The sequence below is a fragment of the Abramis brama genome (assembly GCF_963993115.1).
Source record: "Abramis brama genome assembly, chromosome: 15".
Taxonomy (NCBI): Eukaryota; Metazoa; Chordata; class Actinopteri; order Cypriniformes; family Leuciscidae; genus Abramis; species Abramis brama.
Window position 1 is genome coordinate 30,139,675 of NC_139977.1, and position 26,669 is coordinate 30,166,343.

The 26,669-nt window shown below is 38.0% G+C and overlaps 1 protein-coding gene across 1 annotated transcript in view; it reads right to left on the bottom strand.

Moving 5' to 3' along the window:
* The window catches only part of col27a1a (collagen, type XXVII, alpha 1a), a 63,376-nt gene extending 38,054 nt beyond the window's left edge, over positions 1 to 25,322 (bottom strand). The window contains exons 1-10 of the mRNA XM_084136668.1: positions 24,969 to 25,322; positions 19,745 to 19,812; positions 16,450 to 18,041; positions 10,552 to 10,605; positions 8,435 to 8,488; positions 7,594 to 7,647; positions 7,371 to 7,424; positions 3,308 to 3,352; positions 1,146 to 1,199; positions 340 to 384 (exon numbers count right to left, since the gene is read on the bottom strand). Of these exons, the coding sequence (XP_083992794.1) occupies positions 340 to 384; positions 1,146 to 1,199; positions 3,308 to 3,352; positions 7,371 to 7,424; positions 7,594 to 7,647; positions 8,435 to 8,488; positions 10,552 to 10,605; positions 16,450 to 18,041; positions 19,745 to 19,812; positions 24,969 to 25,021 (2,073 nt within the window). The 5' untranslated portion in view covers positions 25,022 to 25,322. The remainder of the gene's footprint in view (positions 1 to 339; positions 385 to 1,145; positions 1,200 to 3,307; positions 3,353 to 7,370; positions 7,425 to 7,593; positions 7,648 to 8,434; positions 8,489 to 10,551; positions 10,606 to 16,449; positions 18,042 to 19,744; positions 19,813 to 24,968) is intronic.
* Between the last annotated feature and the right edge of the window lie 1,347 nt (positions 25,323 to 26,669).

Genomic DNA, 26,669 nt, shown 5'->3' on the forward strand with positions numbered 1-26,669 from the left:
AGCTGTCAGCAGCAAATTTGTCATGGTTGAGTCTCTGTTGACTCAAAAAACAGAAAAAGGGAAAACCAGAAAACGAGGGGGAGACGGAAGAAAAGACAAGCTGTAGTAGTGAAAATCCCTCTTATGGAGTCGAGGTCAAATCACTTGACTTTAAAACTCAAATAAGTCGACAAGAATGTCAGAAAAAGTCCGAACTTCATTTTCAGCTCGTTGTAAAAGATCAGACATTGCAAATAACCTAGCAACAGTAACCATAGGCCGCTCAGACAGCTCGAATGTCACAATGACAGCGTTGTAAGTTGCAATCACACATCAAACGGGAAGAGGACGTGTACACACCCGAGCACCTTTCGGCCCAACAGGCCCTATTGGACCAGGTAAACCCTGGAAGAGAAGAGAAGAGAAACAGACTTCAGTAACACATCATTTAACAGGCAAAATGGAACTGAAATTAATAGCTTGTTTCTTTTGATAAGTATCCAAACTTGTGTGCCCACAAGAACAAGAACCCTGATGAACTTATAATGGACTTATCATAGGCTTCATAAAGAAAACAGATCCACAAAACTACTGTGACATTGTAATATTTAGGCTGACATGCAGAAAATAGCAATAGACATTATAGACATTAAGTCATGGATAATTAGCATAAAGCAGAGGGATCTCAGATCACTTGTAAGTATAACACTCAAATATAACACAGCCACCTACCAAATAATTAATTATGTGAAGTGAAATGGAGTGATATCACCGTGAAGTGATATTTGACAGCGATTTACTAATCAGACTCAAGTATTCCAAATAGCCATTTCATATCGATCAACACAAGCAATTTAAATGAGCTCAATATGTGTTAAAAACCAAAGGCTTGTGGCTCTGGATGGATATTTTATTTAGTTTTATTCTGATTAAATCCAAAACTCCATCAGTGAAAACAACACAAGTGTTTCAAAACATGAAAAGTGGCCAGAGCGAACGACTACATCATTTCCTATAATTGAACACTTATTTTCAATCTCTGTGCCCTGCAGCTATATAACTGCACGAACAGTCAATGAAAAACAAAGCGAAACACACTCAAACAAACAAACTCATACACACACATATACACGCCACACTCCACAGCAGAGGAAGATCTACTGCACCTGCCTGCCAGGATAGCCTTTGGCTCCAGCTTCTCCACCAGGACCTTGTTCCCCCTGTGAAGAAAGACAAAGAGAAATGCTGGCTACCCTCATTTACATAGAAGAGTATATACATATACTTTAAAGACCCAAAAAAGTATTTGAAGTTGAACACATAAAATGCATGGAAGTCATTGCATTTGATTTGGAACAAAAACTAAACAATATGGCTTTCATTGCAAAAAAAGAGAGCACAATCAAGTATTTAATTTACATATGTAAATATAATAACAGACAGACAGACAGACAGACAGACAGATAGATAGATAGATAGATAGATAGATAGATAGATAGATAGATAGATAGATAGATAGATAGATAGATAGATAGATAGATAGATAGATAGATAGATAGATAGATAGATAGATAGATAGATAGATAGATAGCAGTTTTGAATTGAAGACAGTATTGTGTGACTGATTGTCACTGAACATGGATATAGTTAATGTGATGAACTACATCTATTCCAGCTGATTCAAAGACATTGAGCAATAACAATGAAGAAAAGTTAGACGTTTGACATTTACATCTAATGCAGTGACATTCATGCAATTATACACAAGTGTGTGGTTTATGTCCACATAATATCAAGGCTTTCTTATCAATTCAAGAAATATTCAATAGTGTGATGGGGAATATAGGGGGTGATAATGTCTGAATGACATTTCTGGACATCTCTCTCTCTCTCTGTGTGTGTGTGTGTGTGTGTGTGTTGGTGGAGGAATGCTTTTGATACATTTGAATACTTGTGTTTGGGTAGAGAATTTTATAGACAACTTTGATACTTCAAGCACACTGTAACTGAAAACTTTTAATGTTAAAATATTTTCTCCTATCTCCGTTTAATGTGCAACTACAAGTGAACAAGTGAATCAGGCAGTGGCAGAATATTTGCAATTTATAGGTTTCTTCTATAAAATAAAACGACAACATTTTGTCAGAATAGACGGCTACTAGTGGACGAGTGTGTAGTTATGACATTTGCCAACAAGGACTAAATTTGCTCAACCAATGGCATGAGTTTGGGGTGGAACTATCTGTTTGTCTGACCAATGACAGATAGGGAGAGTGTCCCATAAATCAGTTTGAAACCATTATCTTTGCAATTACCTTAACGCTAGCAAAAGAAATGACACACTTCACCTTTTAAGGGTCAGTTCACCCAAAAATTAAAATTCTGTCAGTAATTACTCACCCTCATATTGTTCCAACCCCGTAATTAAGATATTTTTGATTAAATCTGAGAGCTGTCTCTAATTGAGCTGTCTCTAATTGATATCTGCCGGCCCAGAAAAGTTAGTAAAGACATCGTTGAAATAGCCCAAGTGACTACAGTGGCTCAACCTTAAGTTTACCAAGTGACGAGAATACTTTTTGTGCGCAAAAACAAACAAAAATAACGACTTTATTCAACTCTTCATTTTCTTCTGTGTTTCTCTGAGTGAGTTCACGTAGTGTAACAGCGCAGCGCTTCTGGGTTGTACGTCAGAACGTAGGCTCACTATTGGCCAGCATCACACGCATCACACACATGACCAGCGTCGGCCAATAGTGAGCCTACGTTCTGACGCTTGATAAACTTAAGGTTGAGCCACTGTAGTCACTTGGACTATTTTAACGATGTCTTTACTAACTTTTCTGGGCTGGCAGATATCGATTACCTAGCAGCCTATGGAGGAGTGAGACAGCGCTCAGATTTCATCAGAAATATCTTAATTTGTGTTTCCGAAGATGAACGAAAGTCTTACGGGGTTGGAACAACATGAGGGTGAGTAATTACTGACAGAATTTTCATTTTTGGGTGAACTGACTTTAAGTCTCCTGAGTTGCGAAAGAACAACGACTGCGCAATAAAACTTTCCACTGGGTATGTGTTTATCTTTCCCCTCTTTAAACTTTTGACTTGTAAGGATGGTTCACCTTAAATAACACAGAGGGCTTTGAAAAGACTTTTTCTTGTCATGTGAAAGTCTCTGTGTGTGTTTTAAGAGGTAAAACCCACTTTGAATTAGTTATGACTAGTGACGTAGGTTTTAGAGTCAGACAAGAATCTCCCCACACTTTGAATGTTTGTTTATATGCTTGTTTGTTTGTGTAATACTGTTTATGTCTGTATTACTCACTGGTTCCCCGGGTAGGCCTGGTGGTCCTGGATGGCCTTTTTGTCCCTGTTCACAAAGAGGACACATGGCGATTTAGTAAACACATTACACACACACACAAACTCCTAAGACAAAAGAAAGAATAAAAACCACTTTCTAAAAAAGGATGTGGAAAGTCACCCACACAAACACGCGTCTCTCGCAGCGAGTGTGCATTTTACAGATCCATCATTATTGACCCGATCCATCTGTAGTCAATCAGCAAAAGCAGTGCAATATTTTCCACACACTCCTGTATGTTGAACAAAGTACGCTTCTGCACATGTGCATTTGCAACATATGTTGGTTTCGGTGAGTAAACGTGTGTGTATGTGTATATTTATTACAGATATTAAAGTTTTCCTTTTGGAGTCAAGCTCCCATGAGTCCTACAGGCACAATATTGTGCTGACTACAGCAAGATGTCGACACGGAGCGGAAAATACGCATCAAAGGTAGACCAGAGCGAGAGAGACAGGGTTTGAGGGAGGAATATAGTAAAGTGTGAGACCTCACGAGTACGCCAGAAGACAGGCAAGAAAAATTTGATAAACTAAGGGAAAATGTTTCATGTTGCATGTGAATCACACTTCTGATGTTTCTAACAACAGTGAGAACATGAACAGAACATGTAGCTGTTAAACAGGCAGATAGACAGATAGACGGATAGATAGATAGACGGATAGATAGATAGACGGATAGATAGATAGATAGATAGATAGATAGACAGACAGACAGACAGATAGATAGACAGATAGACATACAGACAGATAGACAGACAGATAGCATGAAGTACCATCATTCTAAAGAGAAATGTAAACAAGAACATAAAACTACGAAACACACACACACACACACACACACACACTTTCTTCTCTGCCAAACCAGTGAAATCCATCCTGTCACACTCTGCGTTTGAGAGATGTCTGTTTCTTCCATTACGTTTGTTTGTGGGAAACCCAGCTCTAATTCCGACATCCATCTCGACATTCCAGCGGACAGACACACACATGTACCATTGATCTTTGTTGTACGTTTACAAGTATTTAAACAGTTATCACAGAGTATCAACAGTTATTGTACAGTACTCTTACAAAAATGTGTTATTTTGCTATAATTCTAAATAGAATCGTTTTTGTGTCTGCATTTTTTTAAATCTAATAAAGCAATAACATTAATCTGACTTTAAAATAGTAAACTAGTTCTCTTGTAACTAAGAAGTTAAATATCCAGCTCTAGAACATCTATTACCGTGTACAGCCGAATCTGATTCTATTGATCAGCTGCTTAATCTGTGAGGCCCGTCTGTAGAATCACAGGCTGCTTTGGTTTATTATTCGGTTCCGTCATCCCTGCATTCATCCCTTCATTCACTCGTTTACGACATTCTGCCATTAGTTTTTCCAGAGGTTCTGCTCTACATTCTGATGTTTCCATTTCTAGCCACAGACGCGTAACACAAAGCACATGGACCGCGCCGCCTGCCAGGTATTCACAAACACACATGCACACACACTTACAACACATGTACAGACGTGCCACTAACAACTCAATTCAAAAAATCGATTAATCTGTTAATTATTTCTATGATAAAGCAACAAATTGGATAATAACGTAATACAAATAAATAAAGCATGAAAAAACATGTTATTCCACATTTTAGAACTGAAATTAAAGCCTATTTAATATAAGAAACGCAAATATTTATTATCAGCAAACATTTTATAAGCCAGTGATTCTCAACTGGTTTTGCTTTTTATATTTTTTATACAACACTGAAATATATCAGTATTACAATATTAACTGCATAGACCCACAATATGCAAAAAAATGTAAATGACATGCTGAATATAAGTTTGTGGACAAATAAAACGTCTTTTCCATGTTAAATGTTGATCAGTTGTTCAATTGCTTAACTATATACAATTTTCTGATTAATTGCATTTTAATAATTGCATTCAGCATTCAACCCAAACCAGCAATCCTTTTTGGGTCTAAAATAAAGAAAGTGCATAAAGTGTTGATAATGACACTCTTATAGTGTCAACTACTCTTATAATTGACTTTTATCGTTTTGATTAGTTGTTGGCGCTCTAGACATTACATGTGCATGCTCACGACCATCGTTTAAAGCAGGCATCCACTACAGGATTTTTCCAGCGTTCCCACTGTTGAATCCTTCCAACGCAAACACACACACATACACAAACACACACATGAAGCTGGAAGCGCTATTACTTACAGTTAAACGCCTGGCAGAGAGTCTAAACTTACTATAATCATGCACAGCTGAGACGCGAAACACACACACACACACACACACTAATGGCTGTAACAAAGAGTTACTCATGGTGAACGACTGTACAACTCTCAATAGCCCTGCTTGACATGTATGTGCGTATAAAGGAGTGATAGACGACTCATCGGGGATTCCCTCTGATGTTTACACTGGGTTTCCATGTCTACGGAAGACACAGTGAGCCAGGATGAGTGGGAGCGTTTCAGAGTGTTTGCGTGGGTCTCGTAAGCAAGAAGGCAAACATCTGCGCTAATGTCAACCAGCAATTCAACAGCAAAAATAGAATGCGCACATTGTTCAGAATTACTGAAATAATGGAGAGAATGATTCAAGCGCTTCTGGAGCTGCATGATTAATTGTTAAAGTGCTCCCTTATGCTTTTTCAAATATTACTTTTCATGCAGTGCGTAATACAGCTGTTTGTGAACGTAACAGGTCTGCAAAGTTTTAAATATTAAAGTGCATGACAAAAAGTTATTGTCTCCTAAAAGAAAGAATCAATTCTGAACTGCTGAAATGAGTCGTCAGTAATTCCAGTCTCACTTCCTGTTACTTAATGTAACACATTTGCATAATGCCAGTCTATGGTCTTCATTGGCTGCCCGTGAACAACGTCTACTTTGACCCTCAAACACTGTAGTTGTAGCTGAGACTGGAAGAGTTGGTCTTGTGTTGTCTATGTAGAGAAGATGCTGTTTTCAGCGCTGTGAATCCACTTTGATGCACTTCAAAAGATGAGGACTCACGCTGGAATTGATACTGAAAACCCAACGCCATTGTTACTGTTCGTATCACTGTGTATCAAGCGCTGAGGAAGAGCCTGAGCTGAAATTTAGAAATGGTAATAGGCGTTTTATTTGAAACATGCTTTAAGCATTCGACCAATCACAACAGACTGGGTCGTCTGACCAATCAGAGCAAAGTAAGTATGCGGAAAGGAGGGGTTTGAAGAGACTAAATCGTTGAATAAACTGTTTTCAGAGGAAATTTAAGTGTTTTTTGTCCTTGGTTGCATGTAAACCTATTGTAGGTGACCTTCAAAACAAAATTAGGAACCTTTAAAATAGCATAATAGTGGCACTTTAAAAGATTGTGATCTTGATTCAAACACCCACGCGATCTTATTCCTAAATGACAATGATTTGGTGATGTAAACCTTTGACAAGTAAGATCACAGCAAGCATTCATATCTGCCGCTGACCCAGAGAGAGCAGTTGTCATATGTAGCACTGTAAAGCAGTTGTCATGTTTTTTTCAACCATACAGTGTCATTATTTCTGAGTTACAATAATTCAAATTATCACAAAATTTCTGGAATAAAAGTTTATAGTTTGGATATAAACAATGATGTCTAAGGTAGCGATCAAAATAGAGTAAATCACCTTTTTTAAAGCAACTTATTAATTACATTGTTACGCCAGTAGGTGGCGTCAAGTGATTTAAAAAAAATATTTGTCACTGAATCATTAATTCAAGAGCTCAGTTCAAAAACGCTGATTCATCCAGTGATGAGACGAGTGAAGTCTTTATGAGTCATTGAATCATTCATTGAATCATTTAAATGATTATTTTTTTAAATAGACTGTAGTAACTAACATTTTCTCAGAGCCTCTAGCAATTTACATGTTATTTTGTTTAGAATCGCGGGAGAATCATGATCTCTATTTTAACGGAATTTTTTTGTTGCTTTTTTGATTCTCAATTTATCCAGAATCACGCAGCTCTAGGCGTTTCAGAATATCTTACCTTCCGGCCTTCCATCCCGACCAAACCAACAGGACCAAGCAGACCAACGTCTCCCTATAAACACAGACAAGCAAACATGAGGCACAAACACTCAGATGCTGCTCTAACTCTTCTTGTGTGTCTGTTAGATTGACAAAGATCCTTATTCTCATTAAGAACAATATTTTGGCTGTTACTAACATCGAAGGAATGTGCATCAGAACAAGTGAATGTGTTTTCTCACTTTATCTCCTTTTGGTGCTTTTCCAGGTGAGAGTCCAGGGTCTCCTTTTTTCCCCTGAGAGAAAGAATGACAGAGAAACTAGAGTTTAAATCGTACGATGATAATGTCAGTGGTATTTCATCACCAACCAGGCCCAGTTGCTTAGAAAAGCAACAGCACACCTCTTAGCAAACAACACTGAAGATGCTAATCAGATCAAAACAAAGCAGGACTGTTTTGATCTTTATACATTATTACAGCAGTTAAGGGTTTATGTGTGCATGTACATGTGTGTGTCACAGACAGAAAGAGAGAGAGAACGTTGTGGGAAGTTTGACTCCAGGCCGTTACACCTTAACCAAGAGTGTCTTCAAAGGCTGCTTGAAATAATTAAACACAGAAAGCAGAGAGCATGCAATTGCACAAACACCCTGCTGAGCTGCTCGGCTGTTTACCACCTTTGTTGTATTTACAGGGATGAAGGGGGCTGACCAATCACACACCAGGACATCACACGCACACCTAACTTGGAGGCATGTTTAGTGGTCTTGGTTTATTGCCCCTCTTTAATACTACAACTACACTTCATCCTCGCTCTTTTCTATATCTTGGGAAAGACTTTCCACTACCTGCTGGGCTTCTCTTGAGTTCAAATAAATCACAGTGTGTGTGTGTGTGTGTGTGTGTGTACATGTGTATGACTGCCTGTGTTTCCAAAACCTTGTCTGGGTTTTGTATGCAGGCCAATAGTACCAGCAGGTGGTGCGGTGATGAACATAACAGAAGGATGAACAGAGCAAGATGAGCAGACCAGTGCATGGGACAGACTGCAGATTATCTGATGATAAATGTTGGTTTTTACCTTCAACCCTGGAAGACCGGGTAGACCTGGCTTGCCGTGTGGTCCTGGGGGTCCCTGCAGGAAATGACATACATACAACATACACATTAAGAATGAATAATTAATCAAAACTGAAAAGCATTTAATAGTTCACCTACTGTAAAAAAGGAAAGCTGACCACAGATGCAAATGGGTGCTATAGTAATGGCGATCCTGGGAATGCAATTGCCTTAAAATGCATAGAATTAATCTCGCCTAGTATGCATACTTGAGTATGCTTGTGTATTCCTCTGTTCCAGATACAGTGAATAGATCTGAGATGGTTTCTACCGATTCTTAGCATTTAACTTTGACCTTTCATGTGACCCTGACCTTGTTCTGATAGCACTTCTTTTAAACAACTTCCCGCTTGAGGTCAGAGGTCACAGTGAGTGTCAAGGTCAGTGGGTGTTATTGGAGGGAAACAGTCCATAAGAAAGCCCAACAGATTGAGTGATACCATGCATAAAGTCAAAAACAAAAGCAATGCATGTGTGTAAAAAGATGTAAAAAGGTTTGTATTAGGCTGTGTGATATACTGTATATTGATGAAACATCAAATATTATTATTCTGTAGCTGATATAAAATTTAACTCTGTGTGACAGACTCATGAGAATTAACAGAGCCAAAGTCTCAGATCTGCACACAGACAAGCAATAAAATATCATTCACTTTCACAAAATAGTTTATTCAAACTGTTTGCATCAATGAACACATTCAAAACACTCAAAATGTTCATGAAAATCCCTGTGTGGCTTTTTTTACACTTAAATGTTTTTGTAATTATTTTTTTTTAAAGTAAAAATGTACATGTTATGCATTACTATTTATTGATATATATTAGGAGTTAATATGTAATGATTATAATATATATACTACCGTTTAAAAGTTTGGGGTCAGAATGATTTCTGAAGGATCATGTGACACTGAAGTAATGATGCTGAAAATACAGCTTTGATCACAGGAATAAATTACATTTTAAAATATATTCAAATAGAAAACAGGTTTTTTGAATTGTAATAATATTTCACATTATTACTGTTTTTACTGTATTTTTAATTATAAATGCAGCCTTGGTGAGCATGAGAGACTTACTGACATTACTGACATCAAACTTATATCAAACTTAAAATCTTACTGACGTCGAAACTTTTGAAACTTATATAGTAAAATATATATATATTTATTATATCAGAGGTTTGTACTAAGAGGAAGCAAAGACTGCAAAGAAAGCGCAAATAATGTAGGCTGACTTTACTGAAAGTCTTCTTTGTTCTAACAAGCAAACACACACACACACACACACAAATAACACACATTTAACATGAAAAGAGTGCAGGCTGAACAAGGCCTAGCAGTCAGACTTTATAACACATGCTCTGAAATACTTCACACCAGCACAAACACACACAACAGAGAGTGACCTCACGGCGGTCCTTTGACGTACGGACACTACATGTTGACTACAGTTGCTAAAACAACACATCGCACCCATGTGATCCTGTCAACAAAGGTCAGAGTTCAAGGTAAGTTTAGTGGGTCTATGGCTCTCTGTGTTTGATTTTGCTACAAGTACTCTTTATTCAAAGGGATAGAACACCCAGAAATGTAAAATCATCTATTATCTGTGTATTAAATATGTGAGATGAGATACATGCTAAATTTTAATCCCCAAAAATGAAATTTCTGTCATCATTTACTCTCATGTCATTTCAAACCAATAAGACTCATCTTTGAAACATAAATATTTAGTATTTAATACTTTAAAAACTAGGTGCAATTGTACTTGTGATTTCGTAACTTCATTAAAAACACACAAATGACAAAACAGAGTAAGAAAGTTGAAATGATTGAGTGCGAAAGTGAGTGTGACAGACGGATCCGGAGGGGCGGTTTGTATATTGTTCTGAGGACAGATTGACCTGCTGACCAGACAAAACCCAGACACACACTAAAAAAGCACCAATAAAACACAAATACATTAGGACGAACAGTGTGTGAGAGATTTTATAAGGCACTGCATTTTACAAACTTCCTGTTTATATCTGAGGTCGAAGGTCAGTAGCTTTTTTAGTCTAACACACACATGCACACTCACCCGAGGTCCTCTCGTCCCTGGCTGCCCTGGTTTCCCTGGAGGTCCCGGAATTCCCTGCCAAACACAAGAGCGTACTTATGAATCGCTGCATAGGTGTGCTAATGGTGCTGCAAGGCCCTGCTTAAAAACTAAACACAGCAAAGAGGAAACAGGAAGTCATTTGAAGGAATTTCCTTTTTCTGATAATGAGCTACAGACTTACAGAAGACCTGTAGATCCTGTATCCCACTGTGTGTGTGTGTGTATGTGTGTATTATGTGCGTTTATGAAAATATCCCTGTGGTCCTTTTCTGTAGCTAAGAAGGAACCAAATCCCACAATCCTACAGTTCTCCCCTATTCTGAGTATGGCAGCATTAAAACAAGAACATAAGAATAAAAATCGATCAAACTGTCCATTTTGGTGAATCGGTACAAAACATTGATTCAATGATTTGTTTGGGAAATAATATTTTGTCAAATATGTAATATTTATAAAATTAAAAAACAAATTTAGTAATATAAAATATTAATAAAATAAATATTCATAAATATTTATATTTATAAAATAAGCTATATTTTATTGCTTATTATAATAATATATACTTTTTTATAAATAAACATTTTAATTATTAATATAAATTATTTATTTACAAAATATTTTATAAATATTTATATTCATAAAATAATTACAATTTAATGTTTTATCATTTTATTTATATAAACCATAAAATAATTACAATTTTATAAAATATTTTCTAAATGTGCATATAAATAAAATAATGTTATTTTAAAACAACAACAATAATAATAAATACAAATTTTAAACAATATTTTATTTTTTACTATATTTTATTTATTGATATAAATTATCTGTACAATAAAAAAAATATTTTTGTCTTCATAATATTTCAACCAAACATGGAATGTAGTTTAATGTAGATTTGTACTGTATTTCAATATATTAGTTAAACATTTAGTTTAGTTAAACATTCTTAATCTACTTGGCAACAATGCTATCTGGTCCAAAAGGTGGTTCCTCCTACTGAATAAAAACATCTATGTAAGCCATTTCAGAGCAATAATATGCTGTACATATCAAATATCATCAAATGGCCAAAAACATCAGGATTCTTCCGGTAATCTCTCCCAGCTCTATCGCTCAACCAGTATCAACATAGTTGCTGAAACAGAGGATCGGCTGGGTTCTCCACCTCCACCCCCCAGAGCAGTGCCACGCGGCACGGGATGAAAGACTTCCATTGAGCGCGGCTCTCACAGAAGATGAGTGTGTGAGCTTGTGTGTGTTTATGTTAAGAATCTCAGAGCTCTAGAACTATGGCTCTGTTGATGGAGGAGGGGGGATGGTGCTTTCTCACCCACATACATGTACACAGCCCCCCACCTGTACGCACCGCCAAAGTCCTCAATGAACACTGAGATACTACCATAATGCAACACTGCGGTTTGTGTTCAAAATAGCACACTACCATACTACTATAATTTATATTTCCATATATAATGCAATACACTCAACTTCCATTCCTAGTAAGCTGAATGAATATGAATTAATAAAAGCAGCAGTACTTAATTGACGCATTTTAAGATACTTTTGGATTAAAAATGCATAGGAGGAGCTCAAACGTTGGGATTCTGTTTAAGGAAGCTTGTGCTCCAGACTGTCGAGGATGCGCTCAGGACCGTTTGTCGATGCTGTTGATTACAGGTACTAATGTTGTAAATGATGTTCAGTTTCTTGCACAGACTGATCGTTTCGCTTTAAAAGACCTCAATGTATCGTCAGGAGCCACGGGTATAAATTTAGTTTTGCCTGTATGTTTTTTGGAATCACCAAGGATTACGGTTTCAGCTAAAAATCTTCCTTACAGTACTATTGAAGAAATAAGTCAACTACTACTTGGATGGCCTGAGCGTGAATACATTAGCAATTTTTTCTTTTTGGGTGAACTTTCCCTTTAACTCAATTTAAAAAATATTAAAAACATTTTTATTAACTGAAATGGTGAATGAATGAATGAATACATAAATGAATGAATAAATAAATAAATAAATATTTATTTATTTATTCACCATTTCAGTTAATAAAAATGTTTTTAATACTTTTAAATTGAGTATATATATATATATATATATATATATATATATATATATATATATATATATATATATGTGTGTATGTATGTATATAGGGGGATATGTAAATTTATATTTATATAAAATATAAATATTAGATGAAATGTTGCCTTGGCAAATAACTTAAATAAGTTCAAGTTGAAGCACTCAAATTACTAACCGGATAAAAAAAATAAAAAAATAAATTGAAATAAAAATAAATTCAACCTAAATAGTAATATTACAAAAAAATAATAATAATAAAAAAAAATGACAAAAGCACATAACAAAATTACACTAAAATTAAAATAAAACCATTCCTACCAATAATAATATTTCATATGTTTCATGCTAATTTAAAAAGAAATTAGTAGACAGTAAAAAGTACATACTGCACAGTATTTAGTAAGCCGTAGCATGTCATTCTAAACAAAGCTAGTTTGACGCTAGCAGTGTTTTGTACGGGTTATTGTATATTTATAAGTAGCGCTAAAGATATAGGCTACAGCTCATTATGTGTGAGTAAAGCGTGTACTGCAGCTGTAAATAATTGCAGACTAAGAGCACGTGTGCATGTGTAATTCCTGCAGTTTTAGTCAAGTACCTGGAGAACGCATCTTTATGGTGGATGATGGGGGCTTTTGGGTAATTATCCTGTGGTAATAACAAGGAACATTCTCTTGGGTGCTACACACACACATACCTGTGAGCCTCCACCAAATTACACAAGCACACACAATGTGATTGCCTAAGGGTTGGAGGTAACCACAGCGATGTGCAGACATAAACACACACAAGTTAAAATGGGTCATTGTTGTGGGCCATTTTGTCAAGTTTAGTCAGCTTTTTAGGAAAATGCCCTCTGGAGTGTCTGAGCATCACAGACTTCTCTTTGAACATCCTTGTTAACTGAACTGTTCCCAGAAGATTTGCCTTACATCACTATTTTCTCCCCATGTTGCTCCTAGAAACGTTGCTGCTTCAGAACCTTAAAGACGTCGAAGTCCTACTGTTTAAATACGGCTGACTCGCATTTAACACAGGACCTGCAATAACTCACTTATCCTTATTTGTTTTTGGGTCACAGGTTAGGTGGTTTCTTTTAAAATTTAGTCTCTTAAACTCTTTGTTAAAGAGTTTTCAATTCATTTGATTGAAATCCCAGGCCTAGTTTTCCATGCATGGAACAGGACTCCGTGCTTGTAAAGTTCTGTGCGAGTGTCTGGGTGACTGATAAAATGTTGACCACTTCCCCTGACCTTTGACCCAGCTTTAAAAGCACATCGCTCAACGGCTTTCAAACACAAAGTGAGTCAAATGTCTGTATGAGCTACATGGGCATCATCAACATCTCAACACATTTTGACGGTATATTGATGCTGTTTATACTAAAAATACTAAAACTGCAAACAATATTGAGCTGTTTACATCACTTAGAAAGCATTCGAGCCACCTGGAAACTGGAAACCAGTGTCCAAACCAATATAAATCCACAAAAAAGATCTTTTTCTATTTGTACCACCATTAAAGTCATTTTAAGGTGCAAAACTTCTATCTGGACAATAAATGATATGATATTTGAATATATAAAATATATGAAAATACACTACTGTGCCAAAGTTTGGGGTCAGTACTTTTTTTTTTTATTATTTTTTTTTTATTATTAATACTTACATTCAGCAACTGCATTAAATTGATCAAAAGTGACAGTAAATACATGTATAATGTTACAAAAGATTTATATTTAAAATAAAGCTGTTCTTTTGAACAGGAATAAATTACATTTTAAAATATACAAAAATAGTTAAGTTATTTTAAATTATTTATTTTAAATGGTTATAATATTTTTTTTAAAATACTGTATTTTTGATCAAAGGCAGCCTTGGTGAGCATAAGAGACTTTTTATTTATTTTTTATTTTTATGACAAAAACATTTAAAAATCTTACCGACCCCAAACTTTTGAACGATAGTGTACTGTATAAAAACAGTTATTATTGCGGCAAGTAAAAATGGCACCTCGTTGATCCTTAACCAGGCGTGACAAGGGATAAAAGATATCTCTTATTTGTTAAAGCTAGGGTGTGCAGTTTCAGAGAGAATAAGATCCCACCCTCCCTTCAGAGCGTCTCCAAATCCACACCTCCTTCAAAACACATGAACACACACAGCAGAGTCTGCAAAGCGTCATGAGAGACGGCGTTAAATGACCTCATATCTCAAAGTCCGTAACGTTAAAATAATAATGAACGAAAACAGCTTGGAGAGATCTGTCTTGTACGACCTGACTGCTGCAGAATCATTTCGGCATTAATAGTGTTGCCATACACGTTGCCATCGTAGTTTAGGTTCAGGGGAAACTGTAAAAGGCGGATGCTGCTTGTTTGCGGCGCTCAGTGACTGTCTGTCTACAATGCAGCCTCATGAAACACACTGATGACGTGTAATGTCCTAAGCAGCTATAATCATGACCAGCAATAGGACATAATGGGCCCTATTTTGCACCCAGCGCAATTGACTTTGTACACCGACACATGTATCATTCCTATTTTGCACCCGCGCACAGCGGACTTTTCCCTCCACAGACGCACGTCAGTAAACTAGGGAATGAACTTGCGCTCCCGGGGGCGGTGCAGCGAAAAGAGGCGGCGTGTTTCGGTGCAAACGTTCCCTGGTGCTATTTTGCAGGTTTAGAAAACAATTCCGCCACTGACCAGGAAAAACCTAGTCTAAAGTCAGTGGCGCGTTATTCATATGCTATTTTAAGGGCACATGCTTGGCCATAATCAATGTAGCGTGTGCACAAAGCGCATGCACTTTGATTCTCTCATCTGCACAGAAGCAGCAGTTTTCATTTTTACAAGTCATAGATTATTACAAGGAAAAATATTCCACACGAGGGAAATCATTGTTGTGTCCATGAAGATGAGAAAAAACAGGCATAAATCTAGCTTACACATTTACCCAAATTATTACACGCCTGTTTAACCGAAGCTAATTTGGGTGTGTTTCTCCATCCCCATACAACGTCACTTCTCTGTCTTTTACGGCCCTGACGAGAACGTCGGTCTCCTCGGCTGTGAACCGCTCCTGGCGTGCGCCGCATCCGCCGTTATAATAGCAATCCGCCATGGAACAAGCGCGCCTGCTCTTAAAGGGAATGTGAGATGTCGCTCTGATTGGTTTATATCATGTTACGCCCAAACCACACCTATGAGTAATGAAGCTACTTCAGACCAACCCATTTTAGATTTGCGTCGGGCGCAAGAGTCATTTATCCCGCCGGTATAATAGCAACAGCGCCCAAGACCCGCCCACAAAGTTACTTGCGTTTCGCGCTTGATACTTGCGTTTCAGATTGTTAAAATAGGGCCCATAGTCAGTTAGTTGCTATTTGTATTGTCCCATGCTAGACAGACCCGCTTGCAGGGAAATTTCATTGGTCAAAGATCTTGCTCCAGATTTAACATCAAATACATTCTCATTGGATGTTACTGTGTCATGCAGCATTTTCGCTTTCAGTGCGGAGAGATAAAATACTTGCTGGTAACTTCTGAAATTTTTATAAGAAAAGTAGGATTATGTGATGTTGCAAAACAAAATTTCCTCTCTTCTGTATATCTTCATGTGTGTCACTATAGGTGGAACATTTATGAACATTTTTGTCTGCTTATGTGCCCATTTTTACCTATAATCTCAAATGTGACATATGATGCACTATCAAGACTTTATCGAACACAAGCCACGGCCCTGATAACACACACACACACACGATGCGGTTCTCCTACCATTGTCCCAGGATCTCCTTTTTGTCCTGGCAGTCCAACCAGAAGTGAAAAGTATGTCGGCTCCACCTCAAAGCTCTGGAAATCGTCGAAAGCTGGAAGAGTCACAGTTTGGACGGCAAACCCAAGAGTGCGTGGTGTGACGTAATGCATTTTAGGTTCGTCAGGATTGACTTTGGGAGTTTTTGATGGTTTGTTTGGCGCAGCGGTGGTGAACGGAGTGGATTTGGGTGTTGGGAGGCTCTTTTTGGGTGAGGGGTTTGGGACAAGTGTGGATTTTTGGGTTGGTAGTGTGGTGTAGGGCTTGGATTTGGGTGGCATTTTGTTGGTTGGCGAGGGACTTTTGGAGGTGGTCGGTTCTGGGTCTAACAATTTTAAATTGTTTTTTTGTTTCTTGTTAGGATTGATAGGTTGAGCACCAGTAGAAGTATTCTTCGTAGCGTTGATCTTAATGGGCTTTGGCGCAAGAGTTGGCTTCTTTACTGTGGGTTTTACAGCTGTTGGTTTGGAAGGTTTTGGTGGCGTAGTTTTGGGTCCAGTTGTTTTTGAACTTCCAAATTTGGAAGAGGTTGGTTTAGCAATCGTGGGCTTTGGTTCAGAAGACTTTGTCGCGCTAAATTTGGGAGATATTTTTCCTGGAGTGGGTTTGGATCCAGCTGGTTTTGTGGGGGTAAGCCAGACAGCAGGTTTTGAGGCAGTCGGCTTAGGTGTCCTGAGAGTAGGTTTGGGGGTGACAGAATTTAAATATTCCCTAGATAAAGGAGGTTCAAGTCCTGTTCGCATCAAGGAAAGGGGTGGAGGTGTGGTAGAGGAAGGCTTGGGTCGTACACCATCGTTCATTCTCGCAGCAGAAGACCCTACTGCACCATTTATGGATGTCCAAAGGAAATTAGTGGGAGTGAAAGTGAAAGTGCGATTAGGTGGTAATGTGTGGGCCAATAGTGGTGGGGCATGTCGGGATGGGAGGGGAAGTAGAGCGGGAGGCGCTGGCCTGTAGGTGTCATTTTCTCTGCACTGCCTACGGATGGCGCTGCAATAATTCTGCTGGGCTTGTGCCGAGGGCACCACATCAAACTGACAAACCGCCCCCTCAAAGGGTCCCGCACCCGGAAGCAAAGCGCTGTTGCCGCCCAAGCGGAATGTTCCACGAGGATTCAGACGTTCGGGAAGTATGGGGAGTTTCTGCGTAACTCCACCATTGCTCTCCGAGCAGGGAGAGTGTAGGGTCACTGATCGCCCATTAAGAACGAAGGCTAGATGATGCCAGCGTCCGTCATGGAGGTTGTACGGGAAGACCGCGGCATTCCCAGGGCCGGCGTGAAGCGTTAGCTTGCCGGGCGAAATCTCCAGCCCGAGCTGAATCTTTTTCCCAGATAGGACGGAGAAGAGAAATGCTGAGTTTAAGCGGTGAGATCGGATGCTCAGGATAATAGTGCAGTTCCAGAAGAGTTCTGGTGGGAACACAGAGCGTGTCGCAGTGGTAACTCGTGCCCGTGTCGTGAGGATGACTCCAGAGCGGAGGGAGATGACGCCAGCGGGAACGGCGCGAGAACCGAGCTCAGCACGCAGAGCCAACCGCTGCAACACGTCCACATCTGCAACACAAACCCAAACACATCTTAATACACACATATGCATATTCACAGTTATACATATAAATATAATTATATATACATATATTATGGTTCTATACACCGTGCAAAGTTTGAGGTACAGAAAGTGGAGATCAGCTTAGTGCAAGTGACAAGGAGTATAAATATAGGATGGCATTTAGATAGCTAACACATATGAACACATTATTAACGCTATAAAACTTTCATTTTGATTTCATGACATCTTTAGGAGGTCCATTGCTCCCTATTACATCATTTTAACGTGCTAATTCAGTTTTTGTGCCATGTGTGTTAAATTCCAGCCGGAAAACATCCTTTGGGCTAAAAAAGCAGCAGCAAGTTAACAGCTGCATGTCTGTATCTGATGCCAAAACTCTAGTGCTAAAAACTGGCTTTTGACAAGGAAATTTTGTGAACTTATCACAGTGAACTTGTGTGTGTGTGTGTTTAACTTGGGTCAGGGTTGGCTTCACAAGGCCAGGACAGAGCCAAACGTACGAGAACAACGCCAGGAACTACTTCACACAATAGTACACTGTCTGAATGATGCTTTTTAATTACCTGAATGAGCAAATGTTTGTGTTTCACACCCATTAAACGGTGAAGGACTATCAATGGTTTTGGGACTGGGCATGTTCCTGTGGTGCTATCAGCCAATCTCTTTTGTCATGAAGTCATTTTTAGGTGGCTCCAGAGTAATTAGTCAAATATCATTTACAGCTAATGTGACTAGCTAAAAAAAAAAACTATTCAGAATTGATCACCGAAAGGCAAACATTGCAGAAATTAAATTGTGCATTTCCAAGAATCATCCTAGAAACTTGACCAATGCATCTGATTTCAGTGAGTGTGCACATACAAATTGGGTAAAATAGCATGTTTATTAATTAGACATTATTTCATTGCTTTGCAGTATTAAAAAATATTAGCATATCAAATCAATAGCTTTCTTGAATGGATAAAATTTTAGCTGAGCTTGTCACTATTAATTTCGAGATAACAGGTACATGTGATGTTTCCTCATAATTCTGCCAAATTTAGGTGTCTTAAGATGCAGCATAAATATTATGTGACATGCACCATGAAAACTTTCATCTGATATTTTGGACAGTCAACAGAAAGTTTAATATAAATATACATACACACACACACTCAGTGAACTCTCATTGCTGTCAGTGTGAACGGATCTTAAAGTCTGTGATCTTCGGTTGATTCTGTAGATTTATCTTAACATTATTCCCAGGCCTTTTCATATGTGTGTTACTGTTGAGTTCGGCATGAATCAGCAGTCAAGAGGGAACATGATGTCATTTTTTCTATAAAAAAGACGCACACACTCATTCATGTAAAAGGGGTTATAGGACATGCTTTACTGGGGAAAAGTGTTCAGAACTGAGCAATGTTTGGCAGAAGAAAAGGTAAAAGTCGGGTAAGGAAACTCATACGTATGTGAGAGAGAGGGTGTTTGTGTTTCATGAATCAGGGTATTAAGTTTAATGTTGTAAAACTTTCCAAACTTAGTGGAAACTGTGTAAGAACATGAAACTTTATTATTGTGCAATAATTCAGTGGCCTCAAAAATCTAGTTTTAACCTCATTTCCCCCCCCAATTTTTAACCACCATTTCAATGCAATCACACACATATGCAAACAAATGTTGCATGTTTATATCTTTCACATCTTACCTTCAAAGAGTACTTGGGTGAATCCAAAAGAAGTACAATAAAGTAGAATACACAGAAGAAGAGCTCTCCTAGAGACACAGAGAGAGAAAGACACAGTTACTCATTTGAATTTCCACTATTTTGTGGGTAGCAGAGTTAGATGTTGAATCAGACCTTTACATAACAGAAGCCACTTGTCAAAACATCATCATTACAATGGAGGTACACATTTCAGGCTTCTTGCACTGGCCTCGACCCAAACAAGTGGAACATTTTACTGGCAAAACCATCATTCCGGAATGAATGGAGTAAACCTTCAACCTGATGGATGATGCCGGCCGGTTAAATGTATTTCCATGTTTATATAGAATGAAAACATTGTGCGTGTTTTTAGTTTCTTTTCTTTCATTTGGAAATGGTCAAAATATGCATATAAACGTATACATAAGAAGTATATCAAGTCACTTTAAAGGGATAGTTCACCTAAAAATTAAAATTCTGTCATTAATTACTCCCGCTCATGTTGTTCCAAACCCGTAAGACTTTCGTTCATCTTCGGAACACAAAAAAATATATTTTTGATAAAATCTGAGAGCTTTCTGTCCTTTCATTGACAGCTAAGCAACTACCACTTTGACAATTCAAAAATTAATAAAGAGATTGTAAAACTAATCCATATGAATTGAGTGGTTTAGTCCACATTTTTTGAAGGGACACAATCACTTTATATGATGAACAGATTGAATTTAGGCTTTTATTCACTCCATCTTTGAAACGCCTCTCGTCAGCTATTTCAGTCATGCAAGTACAGCTCTTTTGTATCAATGGGGGAACATCAAATTCTCCAAAGCTGTTCACCAAGCTTATGATTAAATTCCATTTGAAATCTTCAATGAAATCTGACAAAAACCCTCATAAATTTTGTTCCAAAACACTCAAATCATGACAAAAAACTGCATTTTTCAGGCTGAACCAGCCAATGCGAATGTGCAGTCATAAGCTGGCGTCTCAGGACATTGAGCGTTTCTAAAGCAACCGGAGCTTCTAACGGCAGCTGAGACGACTTTACCGAATCTTTCCAATTATCAAAAAACCTTGAAAAAATGTATCATGGTTTCCACAAAAATATTCAGCAGCACAACTGTTAAACATTGATAATAATATGACTGATTAGGTTGGTTTCTGAAGATGATGCGACACTGAAGACACATTTAAAATTACATTTTAAAATATAGTCAAATAGAAAACAGTTATTTTAAACTGTAAAAACATTTAACAATATTACAGTTTTTACTGCATTTTTTTTATCAAATGAGCATAAGAAACATGAGCATAAGAAAACAAACTTTCAACATTAAACAATCTTTTCAATCCCAAACTTTTTAAAAGTAGTATACAGTATAGTATTTATTTTGAGATGTGCTAATTATTACATTTAACAGTGTTTAACTGAATGTCAGATGACGGCAAAGGTAGGCTAATCAAAAAAATATATATATATAATCCTCACAGATAAATAACCCCTGAAACTTCGGCTTACCTTAGCAAACAACACTAATACTACAGTGAAAACTGTTAGACTTTATGTGTGACGATTCCACAAAGGAACCTCAGATGTAGTTTTTTGCCAGACTGACCCTGTTGAACTTTGACCTTTGCACCCTAACCTCTGATTTCACAGGCACATGAAAGAGGAAGTGACCCATAGGAAAAGGATTTCAATTATGATTGGCAGGGTAGACGGAGCGCTCCAAACCCCCACTGTGTATGCGAACATGTATGCGGAGTGTGTGTGCGCCTTCGCCTGACAGCTGCTTTAAACATTACCTGGTGACCACAAAACACACACACTTTTGTCTATCATGCACAAACACGCGGCCCTAGACTCCCCCAGGATCCCCGTACCTGAGTCAGGAAGTGAAGCGTCTCGCCACAGAGTTTCTCAGCCAATCAGAACGGCAGAAACACCGGCCAGTCTGACCTCACAGTTAGTAAGCCACCACAAACAGATGAGTGAGAAACAGTGTGTGTGTGTGTGTCGCAGCTGAATGTGCTCTTTCTATTGTGTGTGTGTGTTCACTGCAGAGAATTACTCGTGTATGTGTCAAGCATCTCGAGTCCCATAAACACTGTGAGTGAATATTTGTATAATGCAATAACAGAAATCTTATCTATCTTGTTTAAAGTTTTGATTTTTTTAAGGAAAATGCATGGGAACATGGGAAAATGTGTTAAACTGAGCTGACAGATTCACATCTCTAGGTGATGCTAAAATACCCAATAACTAAAGTCAAAGCAGATTTAGAAGAAAAAGTGAATATGAATGTGCAAGTTTGGGGACAAACTTGACAGCAGAAGTAAGGAAAATCAGACAAAACCATTTTGAGACATCCAAGGACGTTGCCAGTTGGGAAAAATTACAAAATAAAATAAATACTCATTATAATTAGCTTATATAAGATCATTAGAAGTCCTCCTCCCCATAGAAGAAGTATGTCCTCATTTAAAGTAAAAGTGAGTGTGTGTAGTGTCAATAGCGTATTTAGCTCAAATGTCCCTTTTCCAGGCCTAGTTATTTAGTGAGTGGAATTTTTTTCAATGGTAGCAACCACACATGTACACACAAATGTGTAAACTCACACACACTAACACACACTATGTACACAGACGACTAAAAAGACCCATCCCTGCATACAACAACCCTTCTCTTTCTCTCTTTTACTTCAGTAATAGAAGAGTGGAAAATTCCTTCTGTTCGGCACACAGTGATGGACATTGATGAGGAAGAACATGACCCCTGCTCTACAACACCATCTTTATCCAATTCACTCTTCCCTTTTAGGCACAAAATACATGTTTGTGTTAAAATTTGGAGGTATATAAGTGTATATGAAGAACACAAGCACATATCTCTCACAGAGAGGATCCAACATCATTATATTCCTGTCTGGTCTGAAGTTAGTGTTATGTAGGGCGCACCCTGGTGGACAGTGGCGGAAGTGCAAGGTATCCGGTTACGGGTATCACCGGCATCAAAAACAAACAAACGAATAGCGGTTCGAGAGCTCAGATCAGGCCGCACAAGATGCACTAAAGCAGAGGTACCATAAACATAGTTATGAAACGGATAGTTGATTGGTCAATTCAGCGTTTCAGCAGTGCTAAATATACATAATACAGTCATGAAGGGAAACACCTGTTCACCAGCTACTGTAGGCCTATATATCACTGCGCACCTCAGTTACACCTCAGGGACTACATCTTTTAGCGGAAGGCCCGCAATTGCTTAATCAAATAACGTTTTATGGAAATGTGTGTCCTTAGCTGTGATATGATGTCTACAATTGAACAGCATTAGCACACTACAGTTTCTATTCACTTTCAGGTTTGCTTGGAAGTGGTTCAATGGTTCATTTCCAAGATTTACTCATGGCCTTTTTCCCTAGTTTCGTTTTTTAATCTTTTAATTTAAGGGACTTTTTTCTTGCTTTCCTGCCCCAGTTACGTGCAATGCATTTGGGTAGCTATCATAAAATATGTGGTTTACTGGTTGTCAGAATGGTATTTATAACACACACCATAAACAACCATAGGCTACATGCAAAGTCACCGAAAGCACACTGCTTCACTGCTCTGAAAATATGTAGGCCTATGTAAAACTATTGAGTATTTTATACCTGATTAAACATTTGCTTGTTGTATTTTTGTATATTTTTGATATAGGCTACACACTGGCGAACGTTCTATAGATTGTTGCATAAAACATTCCTGGAATGTTATAAATGGGAATATTGCTGAATAACCTCTATAGTCAAGTACAATTTAAAGCACATTTCATTCTCGGTTTACATGATGCAAGAAATGTCATTACATCTAGGCCTAGTTGTTCTGCTATTCTAAGACCTGAACAGGTTATCCATTCATTCATTAATTCATTCACTGTAAAAAAAAAAAGTTGCTGCCTACAATTTTTAAGTCCAATCAACTTGGATGTTTCAGTCATTTAAACTTAAACTACATTAAACTGACTTTTAAAAAATGAGTTTAATTTTGTATAACTTATATGTTGTCATAACTTATTGATCATATAATTTTCATTCATTCATTCATTCGTGACGCGTCCACTCGCATCACGGGCATCAGAGCCACAGTTGAAGGTGTGAGGAACGGAAGTCTTGTTTGTTTAGCGTCTCTGTGCGGTTTGACTGTGATGCCCAGTTGCAAATACACACGTACACACACAAACATACAAGCACACTGAGACTATTTTCAACAGACGCTTCCAAGAATTCCAAGTTTCCACGAGCGCCTCGAATAGAACCTTGAGCGCGTTTCCCTAGAGCGCAAACAATACCGGAAGCGATGACATTCGATTCCGTTAATCTTGAGGCGACATAAACTGATAATGATTCTGAATCTAGGCTACAGCATGACCATTGTAGTCCAATTCAACGAATCACTATACGAGCCGGTTCTCCAAAGTGAACCAAAACACGTGAATCTGTCTGAATTAATTAGAATGAATCGCTAATCATTGTTGGACTCGTAATAAAACAAAAACCGACAGGTTGTTAATATGACAACATGCAGGGTTAATTCAGGATAATTGGGACATTTTCCCAGTCACCTCAATGACATAAAGTGTCTCTATAAACATACACTCAATTAGACTACTGGGGTTTCACTGAATGAATGAATGAAATGTTATTTATTTGTTTTAATATTAAAAACCAATTATTGGAACAATATTAAATGGATCCATAAAGGAACAATAAAAGACAATAAAAATAGCATGAATGCGTCGTATGTAAACGGCCCTTTCCTAGAGTTAGAAATGAACCCAAAGACCTCATCCACAGTCAAGACCTCATGCACTATGCCAATGCGCAAAAGTTGTGTATTAAACTGACCTTGGAGTTCTTGGACCTCTTCAGAAACCTATGCTGCCTGCGCGTAATGATGGTAAAGAGCTGGCTCGAGCACATCTCTGCTGGTACACCTGGACCCTTTCAGTTAAAGATCGGGTTCTGTTCAGTTCTGAACGCTGGCCAAGTAACACAGGTAAAGCGGCGCGCGAACAAGCACCCATTCACCCGGCACCAACACACACAAACCAGCGCGCCCTGCGCAAACATCCAGTCACCAAGCGCTCTTTGTCTCCGGTGCAACCGGGTAACGGAGGTGCCCGACCTGCATGACTGACCCGTTAAATAGGTACCTGATATGAGGTAAAACTGAGACTTACTTTGCCACCAGACGAGAGGTTCTGCGGACTCTCCTTCGGGTCGCTAAATTCATTTGTATTCATTTGTCCCGGCAGTCAAAATCCTGATCCGTTAATCTGCGTGACTGCGTCGCTGCCCGAGAGCGCGAGCCGTCGTCTCATGCATCGGATAAACCGTTGTGCGGAATGAGCACGATCTCCCACCGGTCTGCTGCGCGCGACACCACCATAAATCCCTCCCGTGGAGCGACGGGAATAATCCGCGGGCGATTCTGTCCGGTCCTGCCCGGGTGCTGTAGGCATTTATGCCGGGTTGGCAACAGCTACAGCAGCTACTGGATGTTTGGTGCTTGGGGGGTTTGAGGAGTCAGGAGTGGAAGTTTCATCCTTTTTCCTTTTTTAAATAGCAGTTTGGAGAGCAGCTGTGGCGAGCGCCGGGTGTCGGGTTACACAGCAGCCGTACATACGCCCCTTGTGGGAGGGCACACCGGGGCACCTCGGCCCCTGCCAAGGTTAGGATACCAATGGGCTTTTCACACTTCAAGATGTTAACCCAGGTTTAATTTTAAGGCAGGACTAACGCTGGATTGTCTTGTTCCAGGTTTCAAAATTGTTTTGTAATTGTTTTACACACTGCAGACAAAAACATTGGGTTTATTTTTATTTTTTCATGCACTGGTCAATTTGAGATTTTGGACTTTTCATATTGTGTTGTTTCAGACTAGTGGAAAGCAAGCATCTAAAAAAGTGTTTATTTTATTGCACTTTATCTGTGCCATTAGATTTCCATTACAATATATATCTTTAAAAACCATTTCTCAAAATTAGTTTTTTTTTCTTATTCGCTAAGCCCGAAATCTCCACTTCAGTAGCTCTCATATACACCAAACTTTACAGTTTTATTCTAGATTCTGAATTCTGATATTCATTACAGAGGGTTGGGTCATGTATAGTTTGCCTGATTTTATACAACATTTTATTCCTAAAAAATATTTTCTGATTTAATGTCAACAAAATGAAACAAGAATTTTGTTATCAATCAGCCATAGATATACTGATATCTATTAGTTAATGTTTTACCCTATTCACCTTGGATTTCTTGCCGTAAAGACTATTAATATTGTCTTTAAACCCAGTTTAGAAGAAAATATTATTGATTTGACTGACCTGACACTATTGAATGAGAACAAAACTTGAACTGAATTGAGCTATTGAGCTACACTATTGTCTTCTGTAGAGCTGCTTTATTGCTGAATTGAATTTGTTTTAATAATTAATGAATTTTGCATTGTTTTTACATGCTGTTCCATAAATAATGATAGTGGAAATACTCAATAGCTTTTTGTGTCTATAAAATGACCTTCAAAAATAAACCAACTCTGACAAATATTCACTGGAGTAAAAAAATATGACAACTTAGCCCCAGTCCCCTATTTAGGTAAATAAATAAATAAATTAATTAATTAATAAAACAGATTTGACGAGTACAACATGCAAAAGACGTGACTGTTATTGCCATGTAAATCCACTAATAAATACAATTTCTTCACTTCAGTTAACATATCTGCAGACATAGTTTGATATTTAGAAGTCAACATGAAATCAAATGTAGCCTACTATACAAGTCCCTAGTTTTTATATTCTTTCATCAAAATGTAATAACTTGCTGTCACTGACAGTTTTAATTTTCACAGTCACCTAGTAAAACATTCTGAAGATGCT